At 34.6% G+C, this 21,778-nt stretch overlaps 1 protein-coding gene across 6 annotated transcripts in view; it reads right to left on the bottom strand.

Moving 5' to 3' along the window:
• The window catches only part of CCSER1 (coiled-coil serine rich protein 1), a 1,438,304-nt gene that overhangs the window by 479,794 nt on the left and 936,732 nt on the right, over positions 1 to 21,778 (bottom strand). For all 6 annotated transcript variants that reach the window (XM_050790436.1, XM_050790437.1, XM_050790435.1 and 3 more), the window contains one exon: positions 14,864 to 14,908. In XM_050790436.1, coding sequence (XP_050646393.1) covers positions 14,864 to 14,908 — 45 coding nt within the window. The remainder of the gene's footprint in view (positions 1 to 14,863; positions 14,909 to 21,778) is intronic.

Raw genomic sequence — 21,778 nt, forward strand, 5'->3', positions numbered from 1 at the left:
TTTGTGAGCTTTGCTTCCAGAAAATATACTAGGGCTAATAAGTTACTGTATTAGTTAGGTTTCTCTGGAGAGACAGAACATTTAGGAGACAGGTTAGATAAGTAGGTGGGTAGGTAGATAGGTGGGTAGGTAGATAGGTAGGTAGATAGATGATAGATAGATAGATAGATAGATAGATAGATAGATAGATAGATAGATAGATAGATGAGAGGGGATATATTAGGGGAACTAGCTGAAGAGATCATCAAGCTTGAGAAGTCCCTTGCTAGTCTGTCTGTGACCTGAAGAATAAGGGAAGCTGGTAGTATGGCTCAGTCCTAGTCCAAAGACCTCAGGACTAGGGAAACAGTTGCTGTAACTCTCAGTCCAAGGCTGCATGCCTAAGAATGGGGTGGGGATGTTGCTACAAGTCAGAGTCCAAGGGCCAGAGAACCTAGAGTTCTGATGTCCAAGGGCAAGAGAAGAAGGGTGCCCCAGCTCCAGAAGACAGAGAAGGCAAATCTGCCTTTCTTCTGCCTTTTCATTCTATCTGAGTCCTCAGCTGATTTGATGGTGCCCACCCACATTGGGTGAGGGCAGATCTTCCTTATTCAGTCTACTGATTCAAATGCCAATCTTCTCTAGAAACACCCTCGCAGACATACCCAAAAATAATACTTTACCAGCTATCTTCATATTCCTTGATCTAGTCAAGTTGACACCTAAAATTAACCATCACAGTTACTAAATATAACTTGTCAGAGGAGAAAGCAACAGTTTTGATAGGCCACCACTGGAAGCAAGAAATGAATAAACACTTGTCTATTTTCGATAAAAAAAGAGGCTAACAGGTTGTATGCAGTATGCACAGAACCTTAAAATTGACTCCATGTGTTTCAACAAATATGTTAAATTTTTTAAGTACTATACTTCAAAGTATAAAGCAAATCTGCATTTCAATTTATTTTTATATAAAGCATAGGAGAACACTTATGATTTGGTTTGACAATGGTATCAGTTAATAGGCAGATGAGGTCAAATTGCTGTATTTCATTAATTTTCTCATTTTTAATCTAACATTCTGAGTAATTACAAATAAAAACACAAATTCAAATAAGCCATATATTTTCTCTCAACCATTTTAGAGGACAATCTTCAAAATTCTATTTGTGACTATCTACCCCAATGCCATATAGAAATGGATAAGCAAATATATTGTGAATTTTCCTTTGCAGAATATTATCTGATCCCTTTCTCTATAGCTCACAAAAGAGATTTATAGGCCACAGTCAGGAATGACATATTGGCAATGATTTAAGAAATACAATGGATCAGATATACATTGAATCAGTAATATATAGACAACTGTTATAATTAACTACATTGTTAACATTTGTCTCTCTTCATAGGGTTAGTTACTTTTAATCAATGAAAGATAAGACTTTCACCTCACTTCCACTGAAATAGACTTGGAGTAGATGTCTACTTGGATAACCAAGAAGCACTTTTCAACAATGATCAGTACATAGCTATGGCAGAAATCCAGAGAAAATCAAAACGAAAGCTGGTAGGGTCTACAAACTGTTTCAGGCAAATTTCTTATTTTCCTCACTCCATCTCAAAAAATAACAAAAGAAAACTGAAATGTTAACCAGCACTGCCCAACCTTAATTCTAGAAGGGCTATTAATGCCATATCTTCCCTACCACAGTGCCTTAATGTCTTTCCCACACACAATATTTCTAGATCATGAGAATCTTCTATTATATTACTGGTGGTAAATGTAAAAGATAGGCTAAATGGTGCTTTTATCATTCAATTTTTTTCTTCTTTTCAAAACATCAAAAAGAAAAAAAAAGAGAAAAAGAAAACACCTTTTTCTTAAACAAATTCCTATTACTAAAGCATAATTACCGTCATGCATTGTTTAACCATGGGGATACATTCTAAGAAATGTCTTGACACCTGTAATCCCAGCGCTTTGGGAGTCTGAGGCGGTCAGATCACAAGGTCAGGAGATCGAGACCATCCTGACTTATATGGTGAAACCCCGTCTCTACTAAAAATACAAAAAGTTAATGGGGCATGGTGGCACACACCTGCAGTCCCAGCTACTCAGGAGACTGAGGCAGGAGAATAGCTTGAACCTGGAAGACGGAGGTTGCAGTGAGCCAAGATTATGCCACTGCACTCCAGTCTGGGTGACAGAGTGGGACTCTGTCTCAAAAGAAAAAAGAAATGCATTGTCAGGTGATTTTATTATTGTGTGAACATCACAGAGTCCACTTACACAAACCTAGATGGCATAGGCTACTATACACCTGAGCTATGTGGTATAGCCTATTGTTCTCAGGCTACAAACATGTACAGCATGTTATGAGACTCAATACTGTAGACAATTGCAAAACAGTGTTAAATATTTGTGTATCTAAGCATATCTAAACAGAGAAAAGTTACAGTGAAAATATATTATGAAAGATTAAAAAAAATACACCAGTATAGGGTGGCTCCATTATAGTATTTTGAAACCACTGTCATGTATGCAGTCCATCCTTGGGCAAAATGTCATTCTGTGGCACACGGCCGTATTTGATTGAATCATGTAGATGAACCTGGGAAAATTATACCACACTGTCAAAAATTAGAAGTTATAAGTCATCTATAGAGTAGATAGCTGATACCATCATTTGGAGGACATCATGGAGGACAAAGTACAAGCAAAAAAAGTAAAGAGGCTATCTAGCTTGCACAGAGTACAATGGTGTGGAATTTGAGGAAAGAGAAATAGAATAAATAACTGTCCATTTTCCAAAAGACAAAGACTGAGACCAAATGGATGCACCTGACACATAAGTTTCTATTCTTTGTAATCCAACAATTCCAAAGCACATCAAAATAGTAGTTATAGTCATGTCTTGGATGAGATAACACCTATAGGCAATGAATAGGTAGGCAAGAAGATAGACCGGGGAAAGAGTAGAAAAAGAGGAGAGAGAATAGAAATGTTTAGTTAAGTGGAGATTAGCTAATGCTCTCAAGGAATGCCATTAGTCCAAAATTATTCAGTTGTAGTATGTCTGTTCATTTATCTTCTTATAAGTCATAGTGTATTCTTTAAGTTTTACTCTGGAGACATATTTTCTAGCTTTGAATTCTGGCCTCATGGGCTTACTAACTGTAAGACTTTGGGAAAGTTATTCAAACACTTTCTGATTTCATTTCTTCTTTATTGAAATGAGAATAATTGTGACTATTTCTAAAGTTTACTGGATAATTAAATGATTGAATATGTGTAAAGTGCTTACAACAACACCCGGCCCATGATAAGCACTTAGTACATGCTAACTCAATTTTTATGGCAAAGAGGACCCTATTTTTCTAGTGTTCAGAATGAAATATATCTTACCACAGTCCTGCAATTCCTTATCTAAAATTCTGAAGATCATATATATCTGGTAATTCAGAATTATTTTGATTTTCAAATAATAATAAAGAGCATTTACCACATTTTAAAAATATCCCCAGTAAGGTTTAGAGCAGCAGGCTGTACAAACACTTTCACGTTTCTGCAGCAAAACATATAAATGTTCATGTGAAGTGGAAAAAACAAAGACTGTAAGTAGGTCTTTTAGTTTAGGAGAAGTTTTTACCATTAAACTAGCTTGAGCCTCCCTTTGAGGAAAAAATAAACCAGTTTTCAGAGCACTTGGGATATCATAACTGCAGATACAGAACTATTTATAAGTGTTATTTTATTATTTATTTATTTGTTTATTTTTGAGATGGATTCTCGCTTTGTCACCCAGGCTGGAGTGTAGTCGTGTGATCTCAGCTCACTGCAACCTCCGCCTCCTGGGTTCGAGCAATTCTCTTGCCTCAGCCTCCTGAGTAGCTGGGACTATAGGCACCCACCACCATGCCTGGCTAATTTTTGTATTTTCAGTGGAGACAGAGTTTCACCATATTGGCCAGGCTGGTCTCAAATTCCTGACCTTGTGATCTGCCCACCTCTGCCTCCCAAAGTGTTGGGATTACAGGCATGAGCCACCGCGCCTGGTCTGTTATTTTTTGTTTACTGTTAATGGTTGGAATTTGAATGTGATCAAGTTTCAAGGTTATTGAAGAGAACAAGAAGCTCTTGGGTAAATAGTATAGGGCAAAGAGGAAGCCCTTTTTTTGAGGGAAACAGATGATGCAGTCATATTACTTGTAGTGTGTGTTATGTCCTCCCCTAATTTATATGGTAAAGCCCTAGCCCCCAGGACCTCCTAATGTGGTTATATTTGGGGATAAGGCTTTTAAAGGACAATTATCTGACACAGAAAGGATATACTGCATTTTCTATTGTATAGGTGGGAGCTAAACGCTATATGAAGGTAAAGAGTGAAATGATAAGACAGTGAAGACTCAGAAGGGTGAGAGGGTGGGGGGGTGGATGATGATAAATTACGTAATGGGTACAATGTATATTATTCAGGTGAACGATACCCTAAAAGCCCTGACTTCACCACCACACAATCTATGCATGTAACAAAATTACACCTGTACCGCATGAATTTAAACCAAAAAGAAAAACAAAATGAGGCTGTTAGGCTGGGCTGTAGTCCTATCTGACTATTGCCTTTATTATGAAATTTGGACACACAAAGGGACACCAGGGATAAGCAGAGTAAAGAGCATGTGAAGACATAGCAAGAAGGTGATCATCTGCAAGCCAAGAAGAGAGCTTGAGGAGAAAGCAAACCTGCTGATTTTGATGCTGGCATCAAAGATTTCTAGCCTCCAGAACTGTGAAAAATTAAAATGATGCCATTAAAGTCACCTACTTGGTGGTAATTTGTTACAGCAGCTTGAGCAGACAAATGTAGTGTAGAGTAGCAATTCTACTTAAAGCTCTTATTTGAACACAACTAATATTTGTATAAGACTGAAAGTCTCTAATTCTTGGATTTTTAATCTAATTGAGACAATTGTTTATAAAATAGTTTGACAACACTATGTTTCTTAGGAGCTAAAAAATTAGAAATACATTTTTTTTCCATTATTAGGTAATCTTATTTAAAAGTTTTAGATGACATATAGGTGAGGATGTGGTGATCACTGGGAAGGTACTGAGGGGCCCCTTTGGTATGATTAAAGGACAATGGTAAAAACTCATTAGAAGTGATCATCTTTCACGGGGCTGAGTGACGACCAATGGCTGGAGATTGTTTCAAAGTGCTTGGAGGATAGGATGTGAACAGAGAATGGACCTAATGTCAAATAATTGACCTTGAAGGAGAGATGACTAAGAGGTGGGAAGAAATCCGGAGATCTATTGCCAAGCTCAGAGAAGGGCAGCAAAGTTCTCCAGAGAAGAGCAGTGTTTTTCCGTTGCGGTTTTACAGGAACTAAATACGTTACACGGCAATGCCAAAAATTAAAAAAATTAGATAGTTTACACGAGGATTATTTGTTCAAGATGAAAATATAAACCAAAACAGAAAAAAAAAAATCTTACTGTGATATGGTAAGTATCAAAATAATGAAAATGTTTGTTTTCTTCTCTATATTTTTGAGGTGGCAATTAGCTTCTATTTGTAATTAAGAAGGGAATCATAAGAGTTCACCCTCACTTGGATATGAATAAATACTTTTCTGATAAAAGCAAGCTGAATCAGTTCAACCATCTGGAGTAGTATTTTTTTTTTTTTTTTTTTTTTTTTTTTTTTTTTTTGAGACGGAGTCTTGCTCTGTCACCCAGGCTGGAGTGCAGTGGCCGGATCTCAGCTCACTGCAAGCTCCGCCTCCCGGGTTTACGCCATTCTCCTGCCTCAGCCTCCCGAGTAGCTGGGACTACAGGCGCCCGCCACCGCGCCCGGCTAGTTTTTTGTATTTTTAGTAGAGACGGGGTTTCACCATGTTAGCCAGGATGGTCTCGATCTCCTGACCTCGTGATCCGCCCGTCTCGGCCTCCCAAAGTGCTGGGATTACAGGCTTGAGCCACCGCGCCCGGCCAGTATTTTCTTTTATATTAATTGGCATAGTTAAAGAGCAAGAAATAATTACATAATCAGTTGCACACACAAAAACGCTGTAAGTTTAAGAATATGCTTTCAAATAAATATACAACGGCGCAAAATAAACATTATCATTTGTTTTTTGCCTTTTCAAATAAAAATATCTCTAAGGTTGAACTGATTCTAAAAATAATTTATGTTCCTTATAAAAAGATAAATCTAAATGTATATTGATTCAAAAGTCAAAATCCTTCTACTGTAATCCTTCTTGGTCCTCGCCTCTTTGTAATATCCACTGTAAAGCTACAAAACCTTACTTATATCCAGATTAAAAAGAAAAGACATGAACAAGAAAAATACGTTTCATTTCAGAACCTTGAAATCACAATGTCTAACCGTGCTGTACGAAGCTACAGTGTCATAAAATCTGCCTAATCCCTGCCTATTGTCAACCTTGCAAAACCTCCCTTTAACTAACCCAGTCTGGATTTTAACATCTTGTAAAATATCTTCTCCTAATTTTCCCATTTAGAGACTTACAAAAACTTTGTTAATGTAGTGTTCTTTTTTTATTGCATGGGATCTAACATACTAGCTTTGTTCGCTCAACAGATTTCTTTCATTGTGGTCTTTTGTGGCATCAACAGTGAAAAACTGTAGAGATATAACACATGGTGAATTGAAACCCACCTGCAAGAGTTCTTCTGAAACATGTTTCTCTGAGGCCTCATAAGTCTCCCATTCAGAGGTCTGTCTGACTGCAAAAGTGAGGAGAATCCTGCTTTGGGTCTAAACTTAATTTATTTTTGTCAATCTCTCAAATACAAAGTTTCTGCCTCCTAGAAATGAGAATGCTTTTTAAGTAATCCTTTGATTATTTAATCAATGTCAAAACCACTTATCCGTGATGAGAAACGACACTACTGTTTGTTTTTGTCACTCTCTGAGTCACTAAGAGGTATAGTTATAAAGACTCAGGAGTTCAGAAGTTCTTGATGCTTTTTGGACATTTTGATTACCTTTTCAAAACCTTATGAGGGCCTTCCTCAATCTTGTCTTGTTTGTTCCATTTAGTTTCATTTTGCTTGGAGGTAGAGGGTTTGTCAGGCCCCCAACCTGGTCTTTTTTTTTTTTTTTTTTTTTTTTTTTTTTTTGAGACTGAGTCTTGCTCTGTTGCCAGGCTGGAGTGCAAGTGGAGCGATCTCAGTTCACTGCAACCTCTGCCTCCTGGGTTCAAGCAATTCCCCTGCCTCAGCCTCCCAAGTAGCTGTGATTACGGCACGTGCCACCACATCCGGCTACTTTTTGTATTTTAGGAGAGACGGGGTTTCACCATGCTCAACCTGGTCTTAAACCAGGTTCTTAAGAGGTTGCCCCAGCAAAATTTTCATGTGCTCTTATCAGATCGTTTGACCTTTCAGTCAAATTCCCACTTACGTTTCAGTTTAACTCATGCGCATATGTCTCTAACTGGCATAATCCTACCAGGTACAATCTAAATTACTGTCCATTTTGGAGAACTCTATATCTTGGGAACATGATGGTTGAACTGTTTCTTCATGTAATTGATTAGTCTCAAATTACTGCTTAATCATATTGCAAACATTATTTTATGTGGCTTTCTGTGCATGTGTGTGTCTATGTGTGTAATGGATTTCTTATATTTAAGGCTGCTTTATCATCCCACAGTGATTTTATATCTGTCAGAAGCTGGCTCCCCCTCACTTGTTCCCCTTCCTTTCTCTCTCTTTTTTTTTTCCTGCTTGTCTTGGAAAGTATTTTTCTGTCACTATGTGCCTACTCTAGGCACATATCTGATTCAGATAACCAGTCAAACACTTCCAAAGAAGGAGAAAAAAGTTAAACTGAGTGCACTTTTAATTGTTTTCTCACCATTTGAGATACTACTGTGATCTTTCTTACTAAAGTAGATCTACTAAGCTTAGTTTTGCTTGATCAACCGGTTTCTTTGGGGTCATTTCTTGGAATGTCAGTGATGTACAAACATAGAAGAGATCTTCAAAATCCAATCTGAAGATGACCCAGAACATATATAGGATGTGAAAAACAGCTTATAAAACCTATAGTCCTTAAGCACTGCCTTCAATAAAAAATGCCATAAGTAGAAAAGCTAAATATTTTTTTCTCTTATCTGTAATATGAAATGTGGAAATAGAATATTCAAGGTTAAATAAAGATTCCAAAGCAGAATTTGTTGCCATATTTGGGATTTGCTACCTCAGAACAAATTTGGAACGTAAAATCCTTTAAAAAGCAGACTTGGCCTAGGATATTATTGATTGTCACGGTGTGGACTAGTCAACGCAGACAGTAAAATATACGAATAGCATCTCTGACAGAACAAAATATGAAGGAAAGACCTGATTATATAAATAATAATAATAATAATAATGGTAACTGTTGCACGTGTTGGATGCTTCCTATGTGCCAGACACTACTCAAAGAGCTTTATGCATATTAACTCATTTTCTCAACAAACTTTTGAAACAGGAACAATTATTATGGTCTTGTAATTTGTAGTTCTTCTAATTAAATGTTGATTTATAATAAGGACTAAATTGACTTTTTTTTTTCATCTTGCCCAAATTCCTATATAAAAGGTCTGGGGAGTCATGCCCTACAAATCATAAATTCTCATCAGATGGGTTTTATTTAACTCTATATATTGTGACTTACTTTCCAACCTGACTCTGGCATAACATTATAAGACAAAGAAGAAAATCAAAATATTTTACCCCAAAACATGTTTCTTTGCCATATCTTGAAATGGCCCTGCAAAGTTGTCCTTTGTGGGGGAAAATTAGCATCTGTAAAGAATCTCTATTAACAGAGCTGGTTCTTTTTCTTCCTGGCCCTCTCAAGTCTAAAGAGAATAACTAAGAGTCTAGCACCTTTTAAAGATCTGAATAAGAAATCCTTGTCATCTATTGTCTCTAAGTGCAGCCACTATAAGACCTCAAAAGAACCTTGGTCTCCACAGTCTTTTATCTTAACCTGAACATTTCCTTTCTGTCATCCCAGGTCTTTAGATAAACTCAACCAATTGTCAAACAGAAAATGTTTAAATTTACCCATAGCCTGGAAGCATCCCCCACACCACCCGCTGCTTTGAGCTGTCCTGTCTTTCTGGACCAAACCAATGTATTTCTTAAATGTATTTCATTGATGTCTCACGCCTCCCTAAAATGTAAAGAACCAAGCTGCGCCCCTACTACCTTGGGCACATGTTCTCGGGGTCTCCTGAGGGCTATGTCACAGACCATGGTCACTTACGTGGCTCAGAATAAATCTCTTCCAATATTTTACAGAGTTTGACTCTTTTAATTGACAGTAAGTATAAAGATCTTTACTCTCCTTATTGCCTGTCAATTCTGAGTTCTGAGATTTTTTTTTTTACTGAGTCCTTAAAGGGTCTCTTGATCTCAAATTCACACTGTTCATCAGATACATCTTAGTGGCAGGCTATAGGCATCTAACAACTGAAAAATTCTATATATTTCCCAAAAAATTGTCATCACTGAGATTATAAAAGATTTTCTTATTCTACTAAACTACACGGAAACTAAGAATGGGATATCTAAAGTTGAACTGAAGTAGAAAATTCAAGATACTATATTCTGCATATTAGACAATAAAGAAAACATACAAGTAGAAGCAAGTTTTGCAAAAAAATTATCAAAGAAAACTTGTAATCATGATCTATTTCTTTTGGAAGATACTTTTCATTCAAGGCAGAAGGCTATAAAATAAGTATAGTTATCTTCTATAATTTCCAAATTATACAAAATACTAGACCTTAAGAGAACAATATTGCCTAATGGTTTTTGCTAACTCTTATTCCCAAGAATAGTACATTTTCTTCAATTTTAGTTCTGTTCTTAGAAGTTGCATATTTTTCTTCTTTTATCCCTTTAAAAAAACAATTCTCAGCTGGGCGTGGTGGCTCACGCCTGTAATCCCAGCACTTTGGGAGGCCAAGGCGGGTGGATCATGGGGTCAGGAGATCCAGACCATCCTGGCTAACACGGTGAAACCCTATCTCTACTAAAAATACAAAAAAAAAGAAAAAAAAAAAAAATTAGCCGGGGGTAGTGATGCACATCTCTAGTCCCAGCTACTCAGGAGGCTGAGGCAGGAGAATGGCATGAACCCGGGAGGCAGAGTTTGCAGTGAGTAGAGATCTCACCACTGCTCTCCAGTCTGGGAGACAGAGCAAGACTTCATCTCAAAAAAAAAAAAAAAAACACACACACACACAAAAAACAATTCTCTCCAGTGATCTCTCAGGCAAGAGAAAAGAGTGACTTTGCTTAACTCAAGCAATAACCTAGTCCTAAAGTAGTCTGATTCATAATTCTAATTAAGTCATAAATGGAAAGAGAAATCATTGGTGATTTTTATTTCATTCCAATTGAAATCATTCTTGTGTTAATGTTCCAGGTTGACAAGTTACTTTGAAATTCAGAATATAATTTATCTGATTCTCAGAATTTTCTATTTTGGAGAGAATTAAAATGATTTTCCATTTCAAGTAGAAATATGTAATTCCTCAAAAGATAAACAATGCAAAGTCTATCCAAGTCCATTAGCAAAGGCATACAGTCCACTATCAGAATAAAATAATTACTTTCTTTAGGATGTTATATGCTCAAATGATAGTTTACATCAATAAACAATCTTGAAGTATTACTTTCAATGATTAATTAATGTAAATATAAAACAGGGCTGGGAAAAGAGTATTTAACTAAACATTGATTTTCAATCTGCCTTTTTTCAACTGTCTCTAATTATGTTTCTTTAAGTCTCTGAGGTTTGTATCATCAATAATTTCCTATTTATGGTTTTCAGCAAAGAAAATAGAGAATCAGCACACTGTAATCCAGCAGAGAAAATTAGTGAAGCATTCTGGACTCCAAAATAGATAACAAGTTATAAGATATGCTCATTATATTCTTGAGAATGATACATTCATAAATGAGCTATTTTAATAATTTAAAATGTATATTTTTTTCTAAGTGTCTGTAAGAATCTATCTGTGCTTGCAATCCCACAAATAAAAGTGGGATGTTTTTAATATCAATGGCATGATCACGCAAAGATCATCAACTGAAAAATTTCCAAAACACGTGGGAATTTTTGCAGTAATGTGGAATAAGTATATCTATAAAGTTGTTGATCATATTTCTAAATACTTTAGAAATTACCTAAAGTGTTAATTCTCTTTCTGATGTTTAAGAAGCATATTTATAATCAGTTTTATAAGAGTATAAACTATTTATCTAAAATATTCAAGTGTACCAATATTAACCTTTTTTCAGAATTCCAGATTAATAACGGCAACATTATCCCTGCCAAGACTGTTCATCACTTTAAGAGATCTGAGTCATGCAAATTATATAAAAGTGATCCTTGATCACTACGCATTTGTACTTCATTTGCATAGCCTCTTTGGTTCCTGACTTTCTGTAACTTCCAATAACAGCCTTAATCCAAAAATTCCAATAGCTAGTGTATTTCATATTAGCTTATCACATTCATAGAATTTCAGAAGCTAAATATTTATTCCTGATTTAGATATTGAACCATAATTATTAGTTCTCCTCATCATGATATAAAGTCACATATCATGTGATTTTAGACCTGTGATACAGAATATTCAGAATACCAATGGTTGGGCATTTTTGAGGTAGGGTAAAAATAGAGACAATCTGCCATTCCAAAACTGTGCACACAGGCACACACAGATGAAGCTTTAATACTTAAAAACTGACCTTTGGAAAAAAAAAAAAAAAAAAAACTACCTAAAATAACAAAGGTGTTTTAAAGTATTTTAAGAAAAATTACAGTAACTTAGTGTTATACACACTTAATGAAAAAAATGATTTATCTATGTGTCTTACCCAGTCAATTTCACTGAGGTTTTTCTATGAGTTGCAAAATCCCACTGGATGCAAGAAAATTGTTTATAATCAGTTAGAAATATCTGTTAAACCATCACATTTTGTATAGCATTCTACTAATCTCCCCTTTTAAACAAGCTTTTTATTATCTATTATAATCAGCCCCCTCAAATTGTATACACAATATGCATGTATGAAAATGCAAAAATACCAATATAACTGGAGTTATTTTATACAGCTAATAACTATTTTCATATATTTCACAATTTAGCAATTTAGGTGTTACCTATCTCTATTTCCTTTAGAAAAGTAATTTACATTGTAATCACTTCTTAATTTATATTTTCATATAGTATATAGTTTCAAATCTAGCCTTCTTGTCTGGCAATTAGATTTTTAATGGTATTTACCACTTAGCAAAATAGCATATTACTGTCTACTTCATTTTCTATGAATACTCTGTTCTCATTACTTCAATAAATAAATAGAACATTTTAAATGGCACTTCTTAAATCTTCTTATAACTATTTGGTAATAAGCCCTTGATATTGCATCCATCAACACCTATTGGTAATAGCTGTCATTTGAACTGAGAAATTAATTCATCATAATAAGTAATTATTGTCATTTATCAATCATAATAGCATTACAATGAGAAATTCTAGGAAATCATTTGGAGTAAGAGTTTTCTAAACCCCCCCGTTTCAATTTAACATAATCAGAAGTACATTGTACATCGTATTATGCACACACATAATAGAACACAACAAACAGAAATTAGATATATACATGTCCCATTTCTTACATGAGATCACAAGGTCCTTAACATAGTAATTGTACTCTTTGTTTACAGGTCATCTACCATTCAGACTTGAAAATAACAGTTTTTACAACATACTTCACCTAATTGTCTTATACCTCCCTAAAGTTTCTTATCTTAGAACACACTAGGCCTCTTAGTCACAGGGAAAGCTAAGGTTAAGTATTTAGATTGAATAGAAATATACCTAAGTAACCCTGTGCTGCCCCAAGTGGAAGTAAAGTAGTTGTTTTGAATTTTAATAGTTGACATTTACTTTCTGGTCACGAATTAGAGGTGTCAAGTGAAGAAGACATTACTGGATAATGGTTAATTTCATGACCTTAGCTTTTTATAATTATTCCATTACCCTGAGGGAGAAGGCCAAAATCAATGTTGTCCCTTCTATGGAGATGTATACATTAAATTGTAAATTATTACAATTTTGACCTTCACAGAAATCACAAGGTAGTTTTGAGAACAATATACTTCTAAAATTAATTTAAACACATTTTCACCATGTTCCTTACTTATAAGTGCACTTATAATAAAAATAAAATCGAAGGACGTTAGAAAAATAAGCAATACAATTTAAGAGCCACTCTTTCAATAAAAACCCAATCATTATGCATTTAAAAATAATGCATAATGAAAAACTATAAAAATCTTAGTAAAACAAATGCAGAATTTTGCCACCATTTAGCAATGCCATTGTACGGATATATGGATTTCAGTTTTCCTTCTTTTGACACACAGCGGCTATTAGACTAGGAAACAGCAAGGAGAAGCCGAGTAACTCCATTTGTATGTCCCTAAAGGCACTAAATCAGCAGAGATAAATTGTGGCAGTACTGCTTGGATGTAAACTTTCACTTAGGAGGTGATCAGTTCAGTTCTTTCTATGAGTAGATCCATTTTGGTCATGTCTGAATGAAAGCAGTCACTCTCACAAAGCTGTAAAAGGCTCTGAGATCCTCCTTATGAAGTGCATTTTTCCCCAGTTATACTGATGACCATATTCTTATCATCTTGCTCTCCTACAACATGAAAAATATCTAAAGATTTATCTATGTTTCACCTCATCCAGCTCTTCCATCAACGTGAACCAACTTTATGTGTTTCTAAATAAAAATAGATTCTTCTGGATAGGAAATAGCTGAGAAAATGGAAAGAGACCTTAAATGACAAATTCACTAGGAACTAAAATGTCAAATATTAAAATCATGCAACTGGTATTAAAACATCAATGAAAGCTGGCAAACACCACTATAGGGAAGAAATCTGTTTCTACAGAAAGGAGGCTACAAATGGAGAGGACAGTGTGATTTATTTCCTCATTTTATAGGACAAAATACCTTCACTTTTGTACAAAAATTGCTATATAAGTATCACCAAAAATGATTTTTTTTGTGCAGCGAGAATGTTTTGATTTACTGAATTAAATATTCCACCCTTCCCACACCTCCCAGCAACCTGAGTCACAGAGTTAAGTACAGCATTTATACATTTAGCATGGAAAAAAATTTAAGTGATGTTAAGTCTTCACATTCAGTTAGAATCAGAAAATAATGTGCACCGTATACATTCTATGGTATTATGTTTGGTACTGTTAAAAGTTTCTCCTCGTTATAAAGCATCTGGGGTAGGCAATAATGAAAGAAGTTTTAAAATCACTAGCTTTATCAGAGCAACTTCATACTCTCTAATAATGCATACCAACCTAGTAGCATATGCCAAAAGCCTTTGACAGGAAAATGAAAAATCCCAAATGTCATAAAATGTTTGCATTGTTGGAATTTTGCTAATTTCTCAGTAAGTCTCAGTTTTAAAAATTGCATTGTAATGTTTGCTTAAAAAGGCTTTTCTGCCCCCAGTGAAAGGACCTGCTTCTACAGAAATCCGTTATAACAGAAACAATGTTTGCCTAATCAGAGAAACAACATTTTCTTTAGCTTCAGAGGAACAAGCACAAATAACACATTTACATAAACATGTAAAATATGCTTTGGCCAGAATGAACGGAGCCTTATGCATACAACATTCTCTTCAATGCATCTCCATTTCCATTATCAACGTAATTATCATCAATCACCATCACCACATCACTGCAACACCATAGCCATGTTTCCTCTTTTTCCCTGTCCCTCTTCTTTAAACATTCTTACCTCTCTCCCTCCTTGAACTGTCTCTAGTCTTTTCAAGTTTAAACCCTGAAAAAGAAAAGCAAAATATATTATTATTGGCAGAGAAGAAGTAAATAATAATTCATACTAGTGCAAGAATTTTGAGATAAAGGAAATAATTCACTTATTCATAACAAAGATCTGTATATAGATGACTATCTCATGTGTGTATGTGTCTATGAGTATGTAGCTAAGTAAGTCTTCAAATGTCGTCCCAATGCATTTCCTGCTGAACCCTAAATCATAAGTAAAAATAAAATATTAATATGTCTATTTTACGCAGTGATTGCCTACCCTTTATTGAAACCAAAGATATTGTTTAAACTTGAACTAGTACGTGCAGTATATTCTATGATGGTAAGCTCCTGCTCTATTTCACCTACCGGCAGATCTCAGTGCCCAAACAAAGTCAGATTGATAAAAGACAGCAGAAGCCCTTGCAGTACTGCTGATTATCCATAAAATATTCAGGATTTTATTTCCTGTCAAAGGGCTTTCTCTCTCTTCTATTAGCATACCTGCTCTCCACAATATAAAAGGAGGATCCACTCTAAGTTCCTAATAAGCACTATACTTAATTAAAAGAAGAAAGAGTTATTGTTTTTCTTAGCAAGTCAATTTTGTCATTAAAAGTAATGGCAAAAACTGCAATTACTTTTGCACCAATCTGATAAATTATTTAACAATGCTTTGGAAAAAATAAATTTAAAAATGTTCATACTACCATTAAGAATTTTGATTAAAGTCAAAGTAGTTCTCTATTTCTGATGAAAATCTGAATAGTACATAATCATAATTATATATTTGCATTACCAATGCATTTATCACATACATTGCACTACCAATGTATAAGGTTAAAAAAAAAAAAAGTCCTGTAATAAAGATGCACTAGACCCATTATGTTTCTAGCTTTATATTTAGGAATTTAAGAAGATATTATTACTGTTGTTATTTCATTAAGTAGCAACAATAATAATGCTGGGAGCGCAATATTGTAGTTAAGTATTTCATAGTTACAGGAAAAATACATTACAGGATAACTTTTTTTCCATTTGGCTACAGCATTTATGTTTTAAAAAATTTCAGGGTTTTTTCAAAAATGTTATCTCTTCATCAATAAAAGTAATTTCTTGATTGTTTAGATAAAAACATATGAGATACATTTTAACTAAACCATTTTATTTTAAACAGTAGCTTTACTACTCTCTTGACCCTAGAAAAGTTTCTAGAATCAACACAGCAAACCATTTATTTTTGTAAAAAGGTGGTAGCCTGTTTTCTGATTATAGAAAATTATCTACATTTATAGAACACAGTTTGAAGAGGCTAAATTTTATGTGACAAATAATATAAAACAAAAAGTTAGAACATTTCTTAAATGTAAAGTTTATGCTAAAAGTAAATTCTGAAGTAGTACTCATGCTTATAGTTTTTTACATCTGGGAGATAGTATAATGGGATGCTTTTGAATTCAGACTGACGTAGTTTTAAATCTCTGGTTTGTCACTTTCTTCTGAACGCCCTTTAGTAAATTACATAATGTCTCTCAATTTCATCTTTTGTGACTGAAAAATAATAAATATAGTAGCTATCAAATGTATTTGCTAGGAAGATTAAATGAGATATTATATGTAACAGCATTTAGCAAAGACCAGGCACAGCATATTCCAAAACAGTAATTATTGTCTTCTCTTCTTCCTCCTATTTTTATCATTATTACACATATATAATTAGTTAAATATAAGATCAATTTGAGGCTGGGCATGGTGGCTCATGCCTGTAATCTCAGCGCTTTGGGAGGCAGAGATAGTTGGATCACTTGAGGTCAGGAGTTCGAGACCAGCCTGGTCAACATGGTGAAACCCTGTCTCTACTAAAAATACAAAAAAATTAGCTGGGAATGGTGGGGGGCGCCTGTAATCCCAGCTACACAGAAGGCTGAGGCTGGAGAATAGCTTGAACCCAGAAGGCAGACGTTGTCGTGAGCTGAGATCATGGGAGTATTGTTTTCATAAAACTTGTGGGGAAAACATTGGCCTTATATCTTTAAACAGTTTTCTGACCCTCAATTTTCCTACCATCTAATTCTAGAACTCAAATTATATGTTAAATAACTTGTTATTGTCTCTAAAATCACTGACACTGTTTACTTTTGTACAACCTCCTTTTTCCTTGATATTTTATATGTTTTCTATTGTTACACCTTCAAGTTCATTGATCTTCTCTTCTGCAGTATCTAATCTGCTTTTAATCCCATTCAGTGAAATTTTTATTTCAGCTATCTTGGTTTTCATTTCTAGAAGTTTAATTTTGATATTATTTTATTATCTATTTCTCTCATTATATTTATATTTCTCTTTAATTCCTTGACAATTATATTTGTAATAATGTTTTAAACTTTTTCTGTTAACTTCATTATCTGTCATTTACAGGTCTGTTTCTATTGACTGAATTTTCTCCTGACATGAGTCATATTTTATTATTTTTTCTCATGTCCAGTAATTTTTTATTGGTTGCCAGATATTATACATTTTATTTTGTTTAGTGTTAGATTTAGTTGTATTGACTTAGACGTAGAATTGTCCCTGGGAGACAGTTAAGTTACCTGTGACTCATACTGATCCCTCTGAGGCTTGCATTAAACAATTTTTAGGGTGAGTCTGAAGTAGTCTAGTGTTAAGTTATCCCTGTTCCTAAGGCTTGGTCCTTCTGTGCTCTCTACTGAACTCCCTCTGTATTTAATGGGGGTTCACTACTCTGGCTGATGGGAAATCAAAAGATTCCCAGACCTGTGAGACCCCTGGGAATTCTACTTAGAGTTCACTCTAATTATTCTTTTCCGGCAGTTGTTTGTCACCTGGTCATATGGAATTTCACATTACGTATGTGTAGATTGCTATTCAAACAAAGATTCTGGGGAGCCCCTCTGCAGAGTTCTAGAACTCTGTGTATTTCCCTCATTTCTGGTAATCTGCCCCACAAATTCTAGCTCCTTTGTTCTCTCTAAACTCAGATCTTTGTCTCCTCAACTACAAAATTAAATACCATGAAGTTATGTTTAGGCTGTTCCTCCATATGCCACGTATCATGGTCTAAAAATTGCCTCCAGTCAGAAATTTCAGTGTTGGAATCATCTCTTCATTTGCTTCCCTTCTCTTGAAGATCATAGCATTTCTATATATTTAGTCCAGTTTTCTAGCAATGAAAGCTGGAGGACAAGTCTTACAGACAGAACTCCTTCATGAATAGAAACAGAAGTCAAGATAAATATTATTTTAGCTTATTTTTTCAAAGGAGGACATTGAAGCCTACAAAATTTAAATTATGTGACTAAGTTCCAGATCCAGTAAGTACAAAAGTAAAACTTAAACGAATATTTCAAGAGCCTCAATACCAGGTTCATCCTTTCATCCTTAGTCAAATTGTTTTAAACTTCCATCAGTCAAAATGTTTAATGTTGTATTACATACTTTTGAATACAAATTTATTGTAACATGAAATTCATGCATGAGTCACCATGATTCTTCAAGGCAACACAGTGATTAAAAGGAGCTGAGAATCAGCATTTAGTGGAAAACAAAAAACAAACAAACAAAAAAAACAAAAAACACATGGTTGGAATATGGACTGGACTGAAAGGCAAGCTTGCCAGAGTAGATAAGATGTACTGTGTAAACAATGTAAAAAGCTTGGTGGTAATTTAGGCACTAGATTATTGACAGATCAAGCTTCAGGTTGAAAACCTGAAGCAGTGTATCTGATGACAAGAATTTGAGAGCTGTGTGGGCAAAGAATAATGGCTTATGAGGATTTTCCATATGATACTAGGGCTTTAGACAAGATTGTGTTTCAAAGGAGAAGTAAGGTATAGTGAGATTCACTAATTCTATGAACTGGGAGATGCCAAGCCTTAACTGATAGCAGAAATTGCTCTTGAGTACTAGAGCAAGACTATCTTCAAGTTGGAAGGTCAGGTGACTTGAATGTGGAAAACTGTTAGGGAGGTATCAACTGTGACTTACAACCTCTGCTAGGAAACCTGCACAATCTTGATTTTTACTGACTCTTATTAACAGTAACTTGGTTGATTTGCTTTAAAAGATCATACTGTAATATCACCCCAACTAACCAAGAAATAACATTTAGCACAAGGGATATTTTCAAAATAAGTATTAATCTAAAATAACCCAAACACCTTTATTTGTGTTCACTTATATATACCACACGATTAAAAAAATCCTTTGCATTTTTATACTATTATATAATTTCCACTAAGACACATATTAAAATAATTCAGAAACAAGAATATGTTTTAATTCTTTTTTGTTTTGTTTTGTTTTGTTTTGAGACAGAGTTTCGCTCTTATCACCCAGGCTGGAGTGCAGGCTGGAGTGCAGTGGCACGATCTCAGCTCACTGCAACCTCTGCCTCCCAGGTTCAAGCAATTCGCCTTGCCTCAGCCTCCCAAGTAGCTGGGATTACAGGCACCCACCACCATGCCCAGCTAATTTTTTTTTTTTTTTTTTGGTATTTTTAGTAGAGACGGGGTTTCACTATGTTGGCCAGGCTAGTGATCCAACCGCCTCGGCCTCTCAAAGTGCTGGGATTACAAGAATGAGCCACCACGCCCGGCCTGAATATGTTTTAATTCTATTCACTGATGTACACACGAACAGTCAAATTATTCATATATATATGTATGCATATGGGTTGATTCTTAATATAAGATTCACAGAATTTTAATTGATTTAAAATCCACTTTGTTATTCTTCAACCATATAAATGCAATATTTACCTAGCATGTCTTGAACAAAGTGTATTTAAAAATACTCTGGAGGACGTGGTTGGAAAAAATTCATTTCCCTCAGTATACATATTTCTCACTAGAGAAAAGGAAATCTCTGCATTGATCAAAATTAATCACATAAGACCAAACCAAAATGTTATAAATTGTAGGCAGGAAAAAAATTACCCTAAAGCAAATGTTCTGCAGTGTGTTAAATTACGATGTTTTAGTACGGCAGTAAGGGAGAAAGGCTATTAACTGAAAAAAAAAAAAAAAAATAGAACTTCCTATCAAAATTTCTCTTGCATTCCAGTATCCACATGAACACCCCTGGTAACCATGCTGGCATATAGACCCACTTTGTCTAAGGTACTCAGGGATGTGAGGGAAGAGATCCACCCCTTCATAAGGATTAGAAACTCTTCTAAAATTTCTATCATGTCCTAAGGATTTTCCCTGCTTCCCTGTAAACAAACAGGCAGAAATATACTATCTAATATCCCTAGATTTGGTTGATTTATTTTTTCTAATTGAAAAAATATAGATTGGACAGATGGAATAAAAATAAATATTTTATTTCTAGAACTGCAGAGATTTCATTATGATAGTTTTTCTTAAAATGTAGAAAGTAGCCATGATTTAAGTGGATAAAATAATAATTTTTAAAAGGCTTCAAGTAACTGTGTGACTTTTTAACATTTAGCTTTAGCTGTGAAGGCACAGGAAAGAGCTAGAAGGAACTTTAAATAACTGTAGCTCAACCTCTTCATTTTATAGATGAGGAGGCTTGCAGCCAGGGATCTTAATTTATAAGTGGCAGTTTTGGGACTCGAACTCTGGCCACTGGGTCCCTAATCCAGAATTATTTTGGTTTAAACAAATTGTTTTAGCAGTTCTATCATAAAGCATAGTCTTAAAAGTTGTGTAACTTCTGGAGCATTCCTTAATGATTTCATGGGCCAGGTTCCACAGCTATAAAATTGAAATAATTTATGGTATAAATGAAAGAATCTTTATAAAACAAGGCACTATGCCTACTCCATCATTTACTGCAACATGCACTGAAGTTAGTGGCATAAGATGTTGCTGCCCTTGTTGGTAAAATCTAAATAAAAGACTCATTACTATTACAGTTATAAAGATAACTAATATTTGTTGAATGTTCTCTATGTACCAAGCACCATTACAAGTGTTTTACCTGGATTAATTTAATTCTGACCATAGTCTTATTACATGTTATATTACAAAATAGTTATTCCCCCACTGGGCAGAAATGAAAATGATCTACCGGTTATTCTGCTTTGTTTTTGAACTGATCTCTTTAGACAAAATAAAATGCAACTTCTTATTAGTTCTTGCTATTGTTAGTTTCACGTTGCAGCTACAGTATATGGCTCAAAGAACCACAAGAGTTTGTGTAAAACACTTCTGGCCTGCTTGCTTCTCACTGCCACATTTCTTATTATGTGGCAGCATCATATTAGTGACAGAAACACACTGTTGGATGATAAGGATATTGTTTAAGTCTCTGGGTCTTGGCTTGTCTGGTAAAAAAGTGATGATTGTCGGGAGGAGGATATAGAGAGTTGTAATGGATGATTTCTGCAGAGGGTTAAAATATAGTATCTGTATTGTGTTTTAATTTTAAGACAGGTATATCAGTCCTTTTACAGATTCTTATTCTGTGTCTTTCTATCTTGTATGGCCTCTCAGTGAAACTAATGAAACTACTCAAAAAGTTAAAAAATTCTAAAAACTTTGAACACAGCTTATATACCTATTGTCAGCCTTATTTAAGGTTCCCTAATTTCTGATTTTTTTTAACTGACATCTCTGTATTTTACTCTATCAATGTGTTGTGTAAATTTTTAATTCAGTTTCAATTTCCAATTATATTGTTTATAAAAATATTTTGTTGCATAAATGGACTTCTAATGATAGTCTTAATTAGGATTCATTTTATAAATGATAATATTGAGGAGTGTCATAGGTTTACAGAATTGACTTAGAAACACAAAAAGTTTCCTAAGGCAACTTAACCTACTTAAAAACTGCACTAATTAATTCTTACACATAAATCTAGTCTTCCTTTTAAGTTAATAAATATAGTT

The sequence above is a fragment of the Macaca thibetana genome, chromosome 5 (assembly GCF_024542745.1).
Source record: "Macaca thibetana thibetana isolate TM-01 chromosome 5, ASM2454274v1, whole genome shotgun sequence".
Taxonomy (NCBI): domain Eukaryota; kingdom Metazoa; phylum Chordata; class Mammalia; order Primates; family Cercopithecidae; genus Macaca; species Macaca thibetana.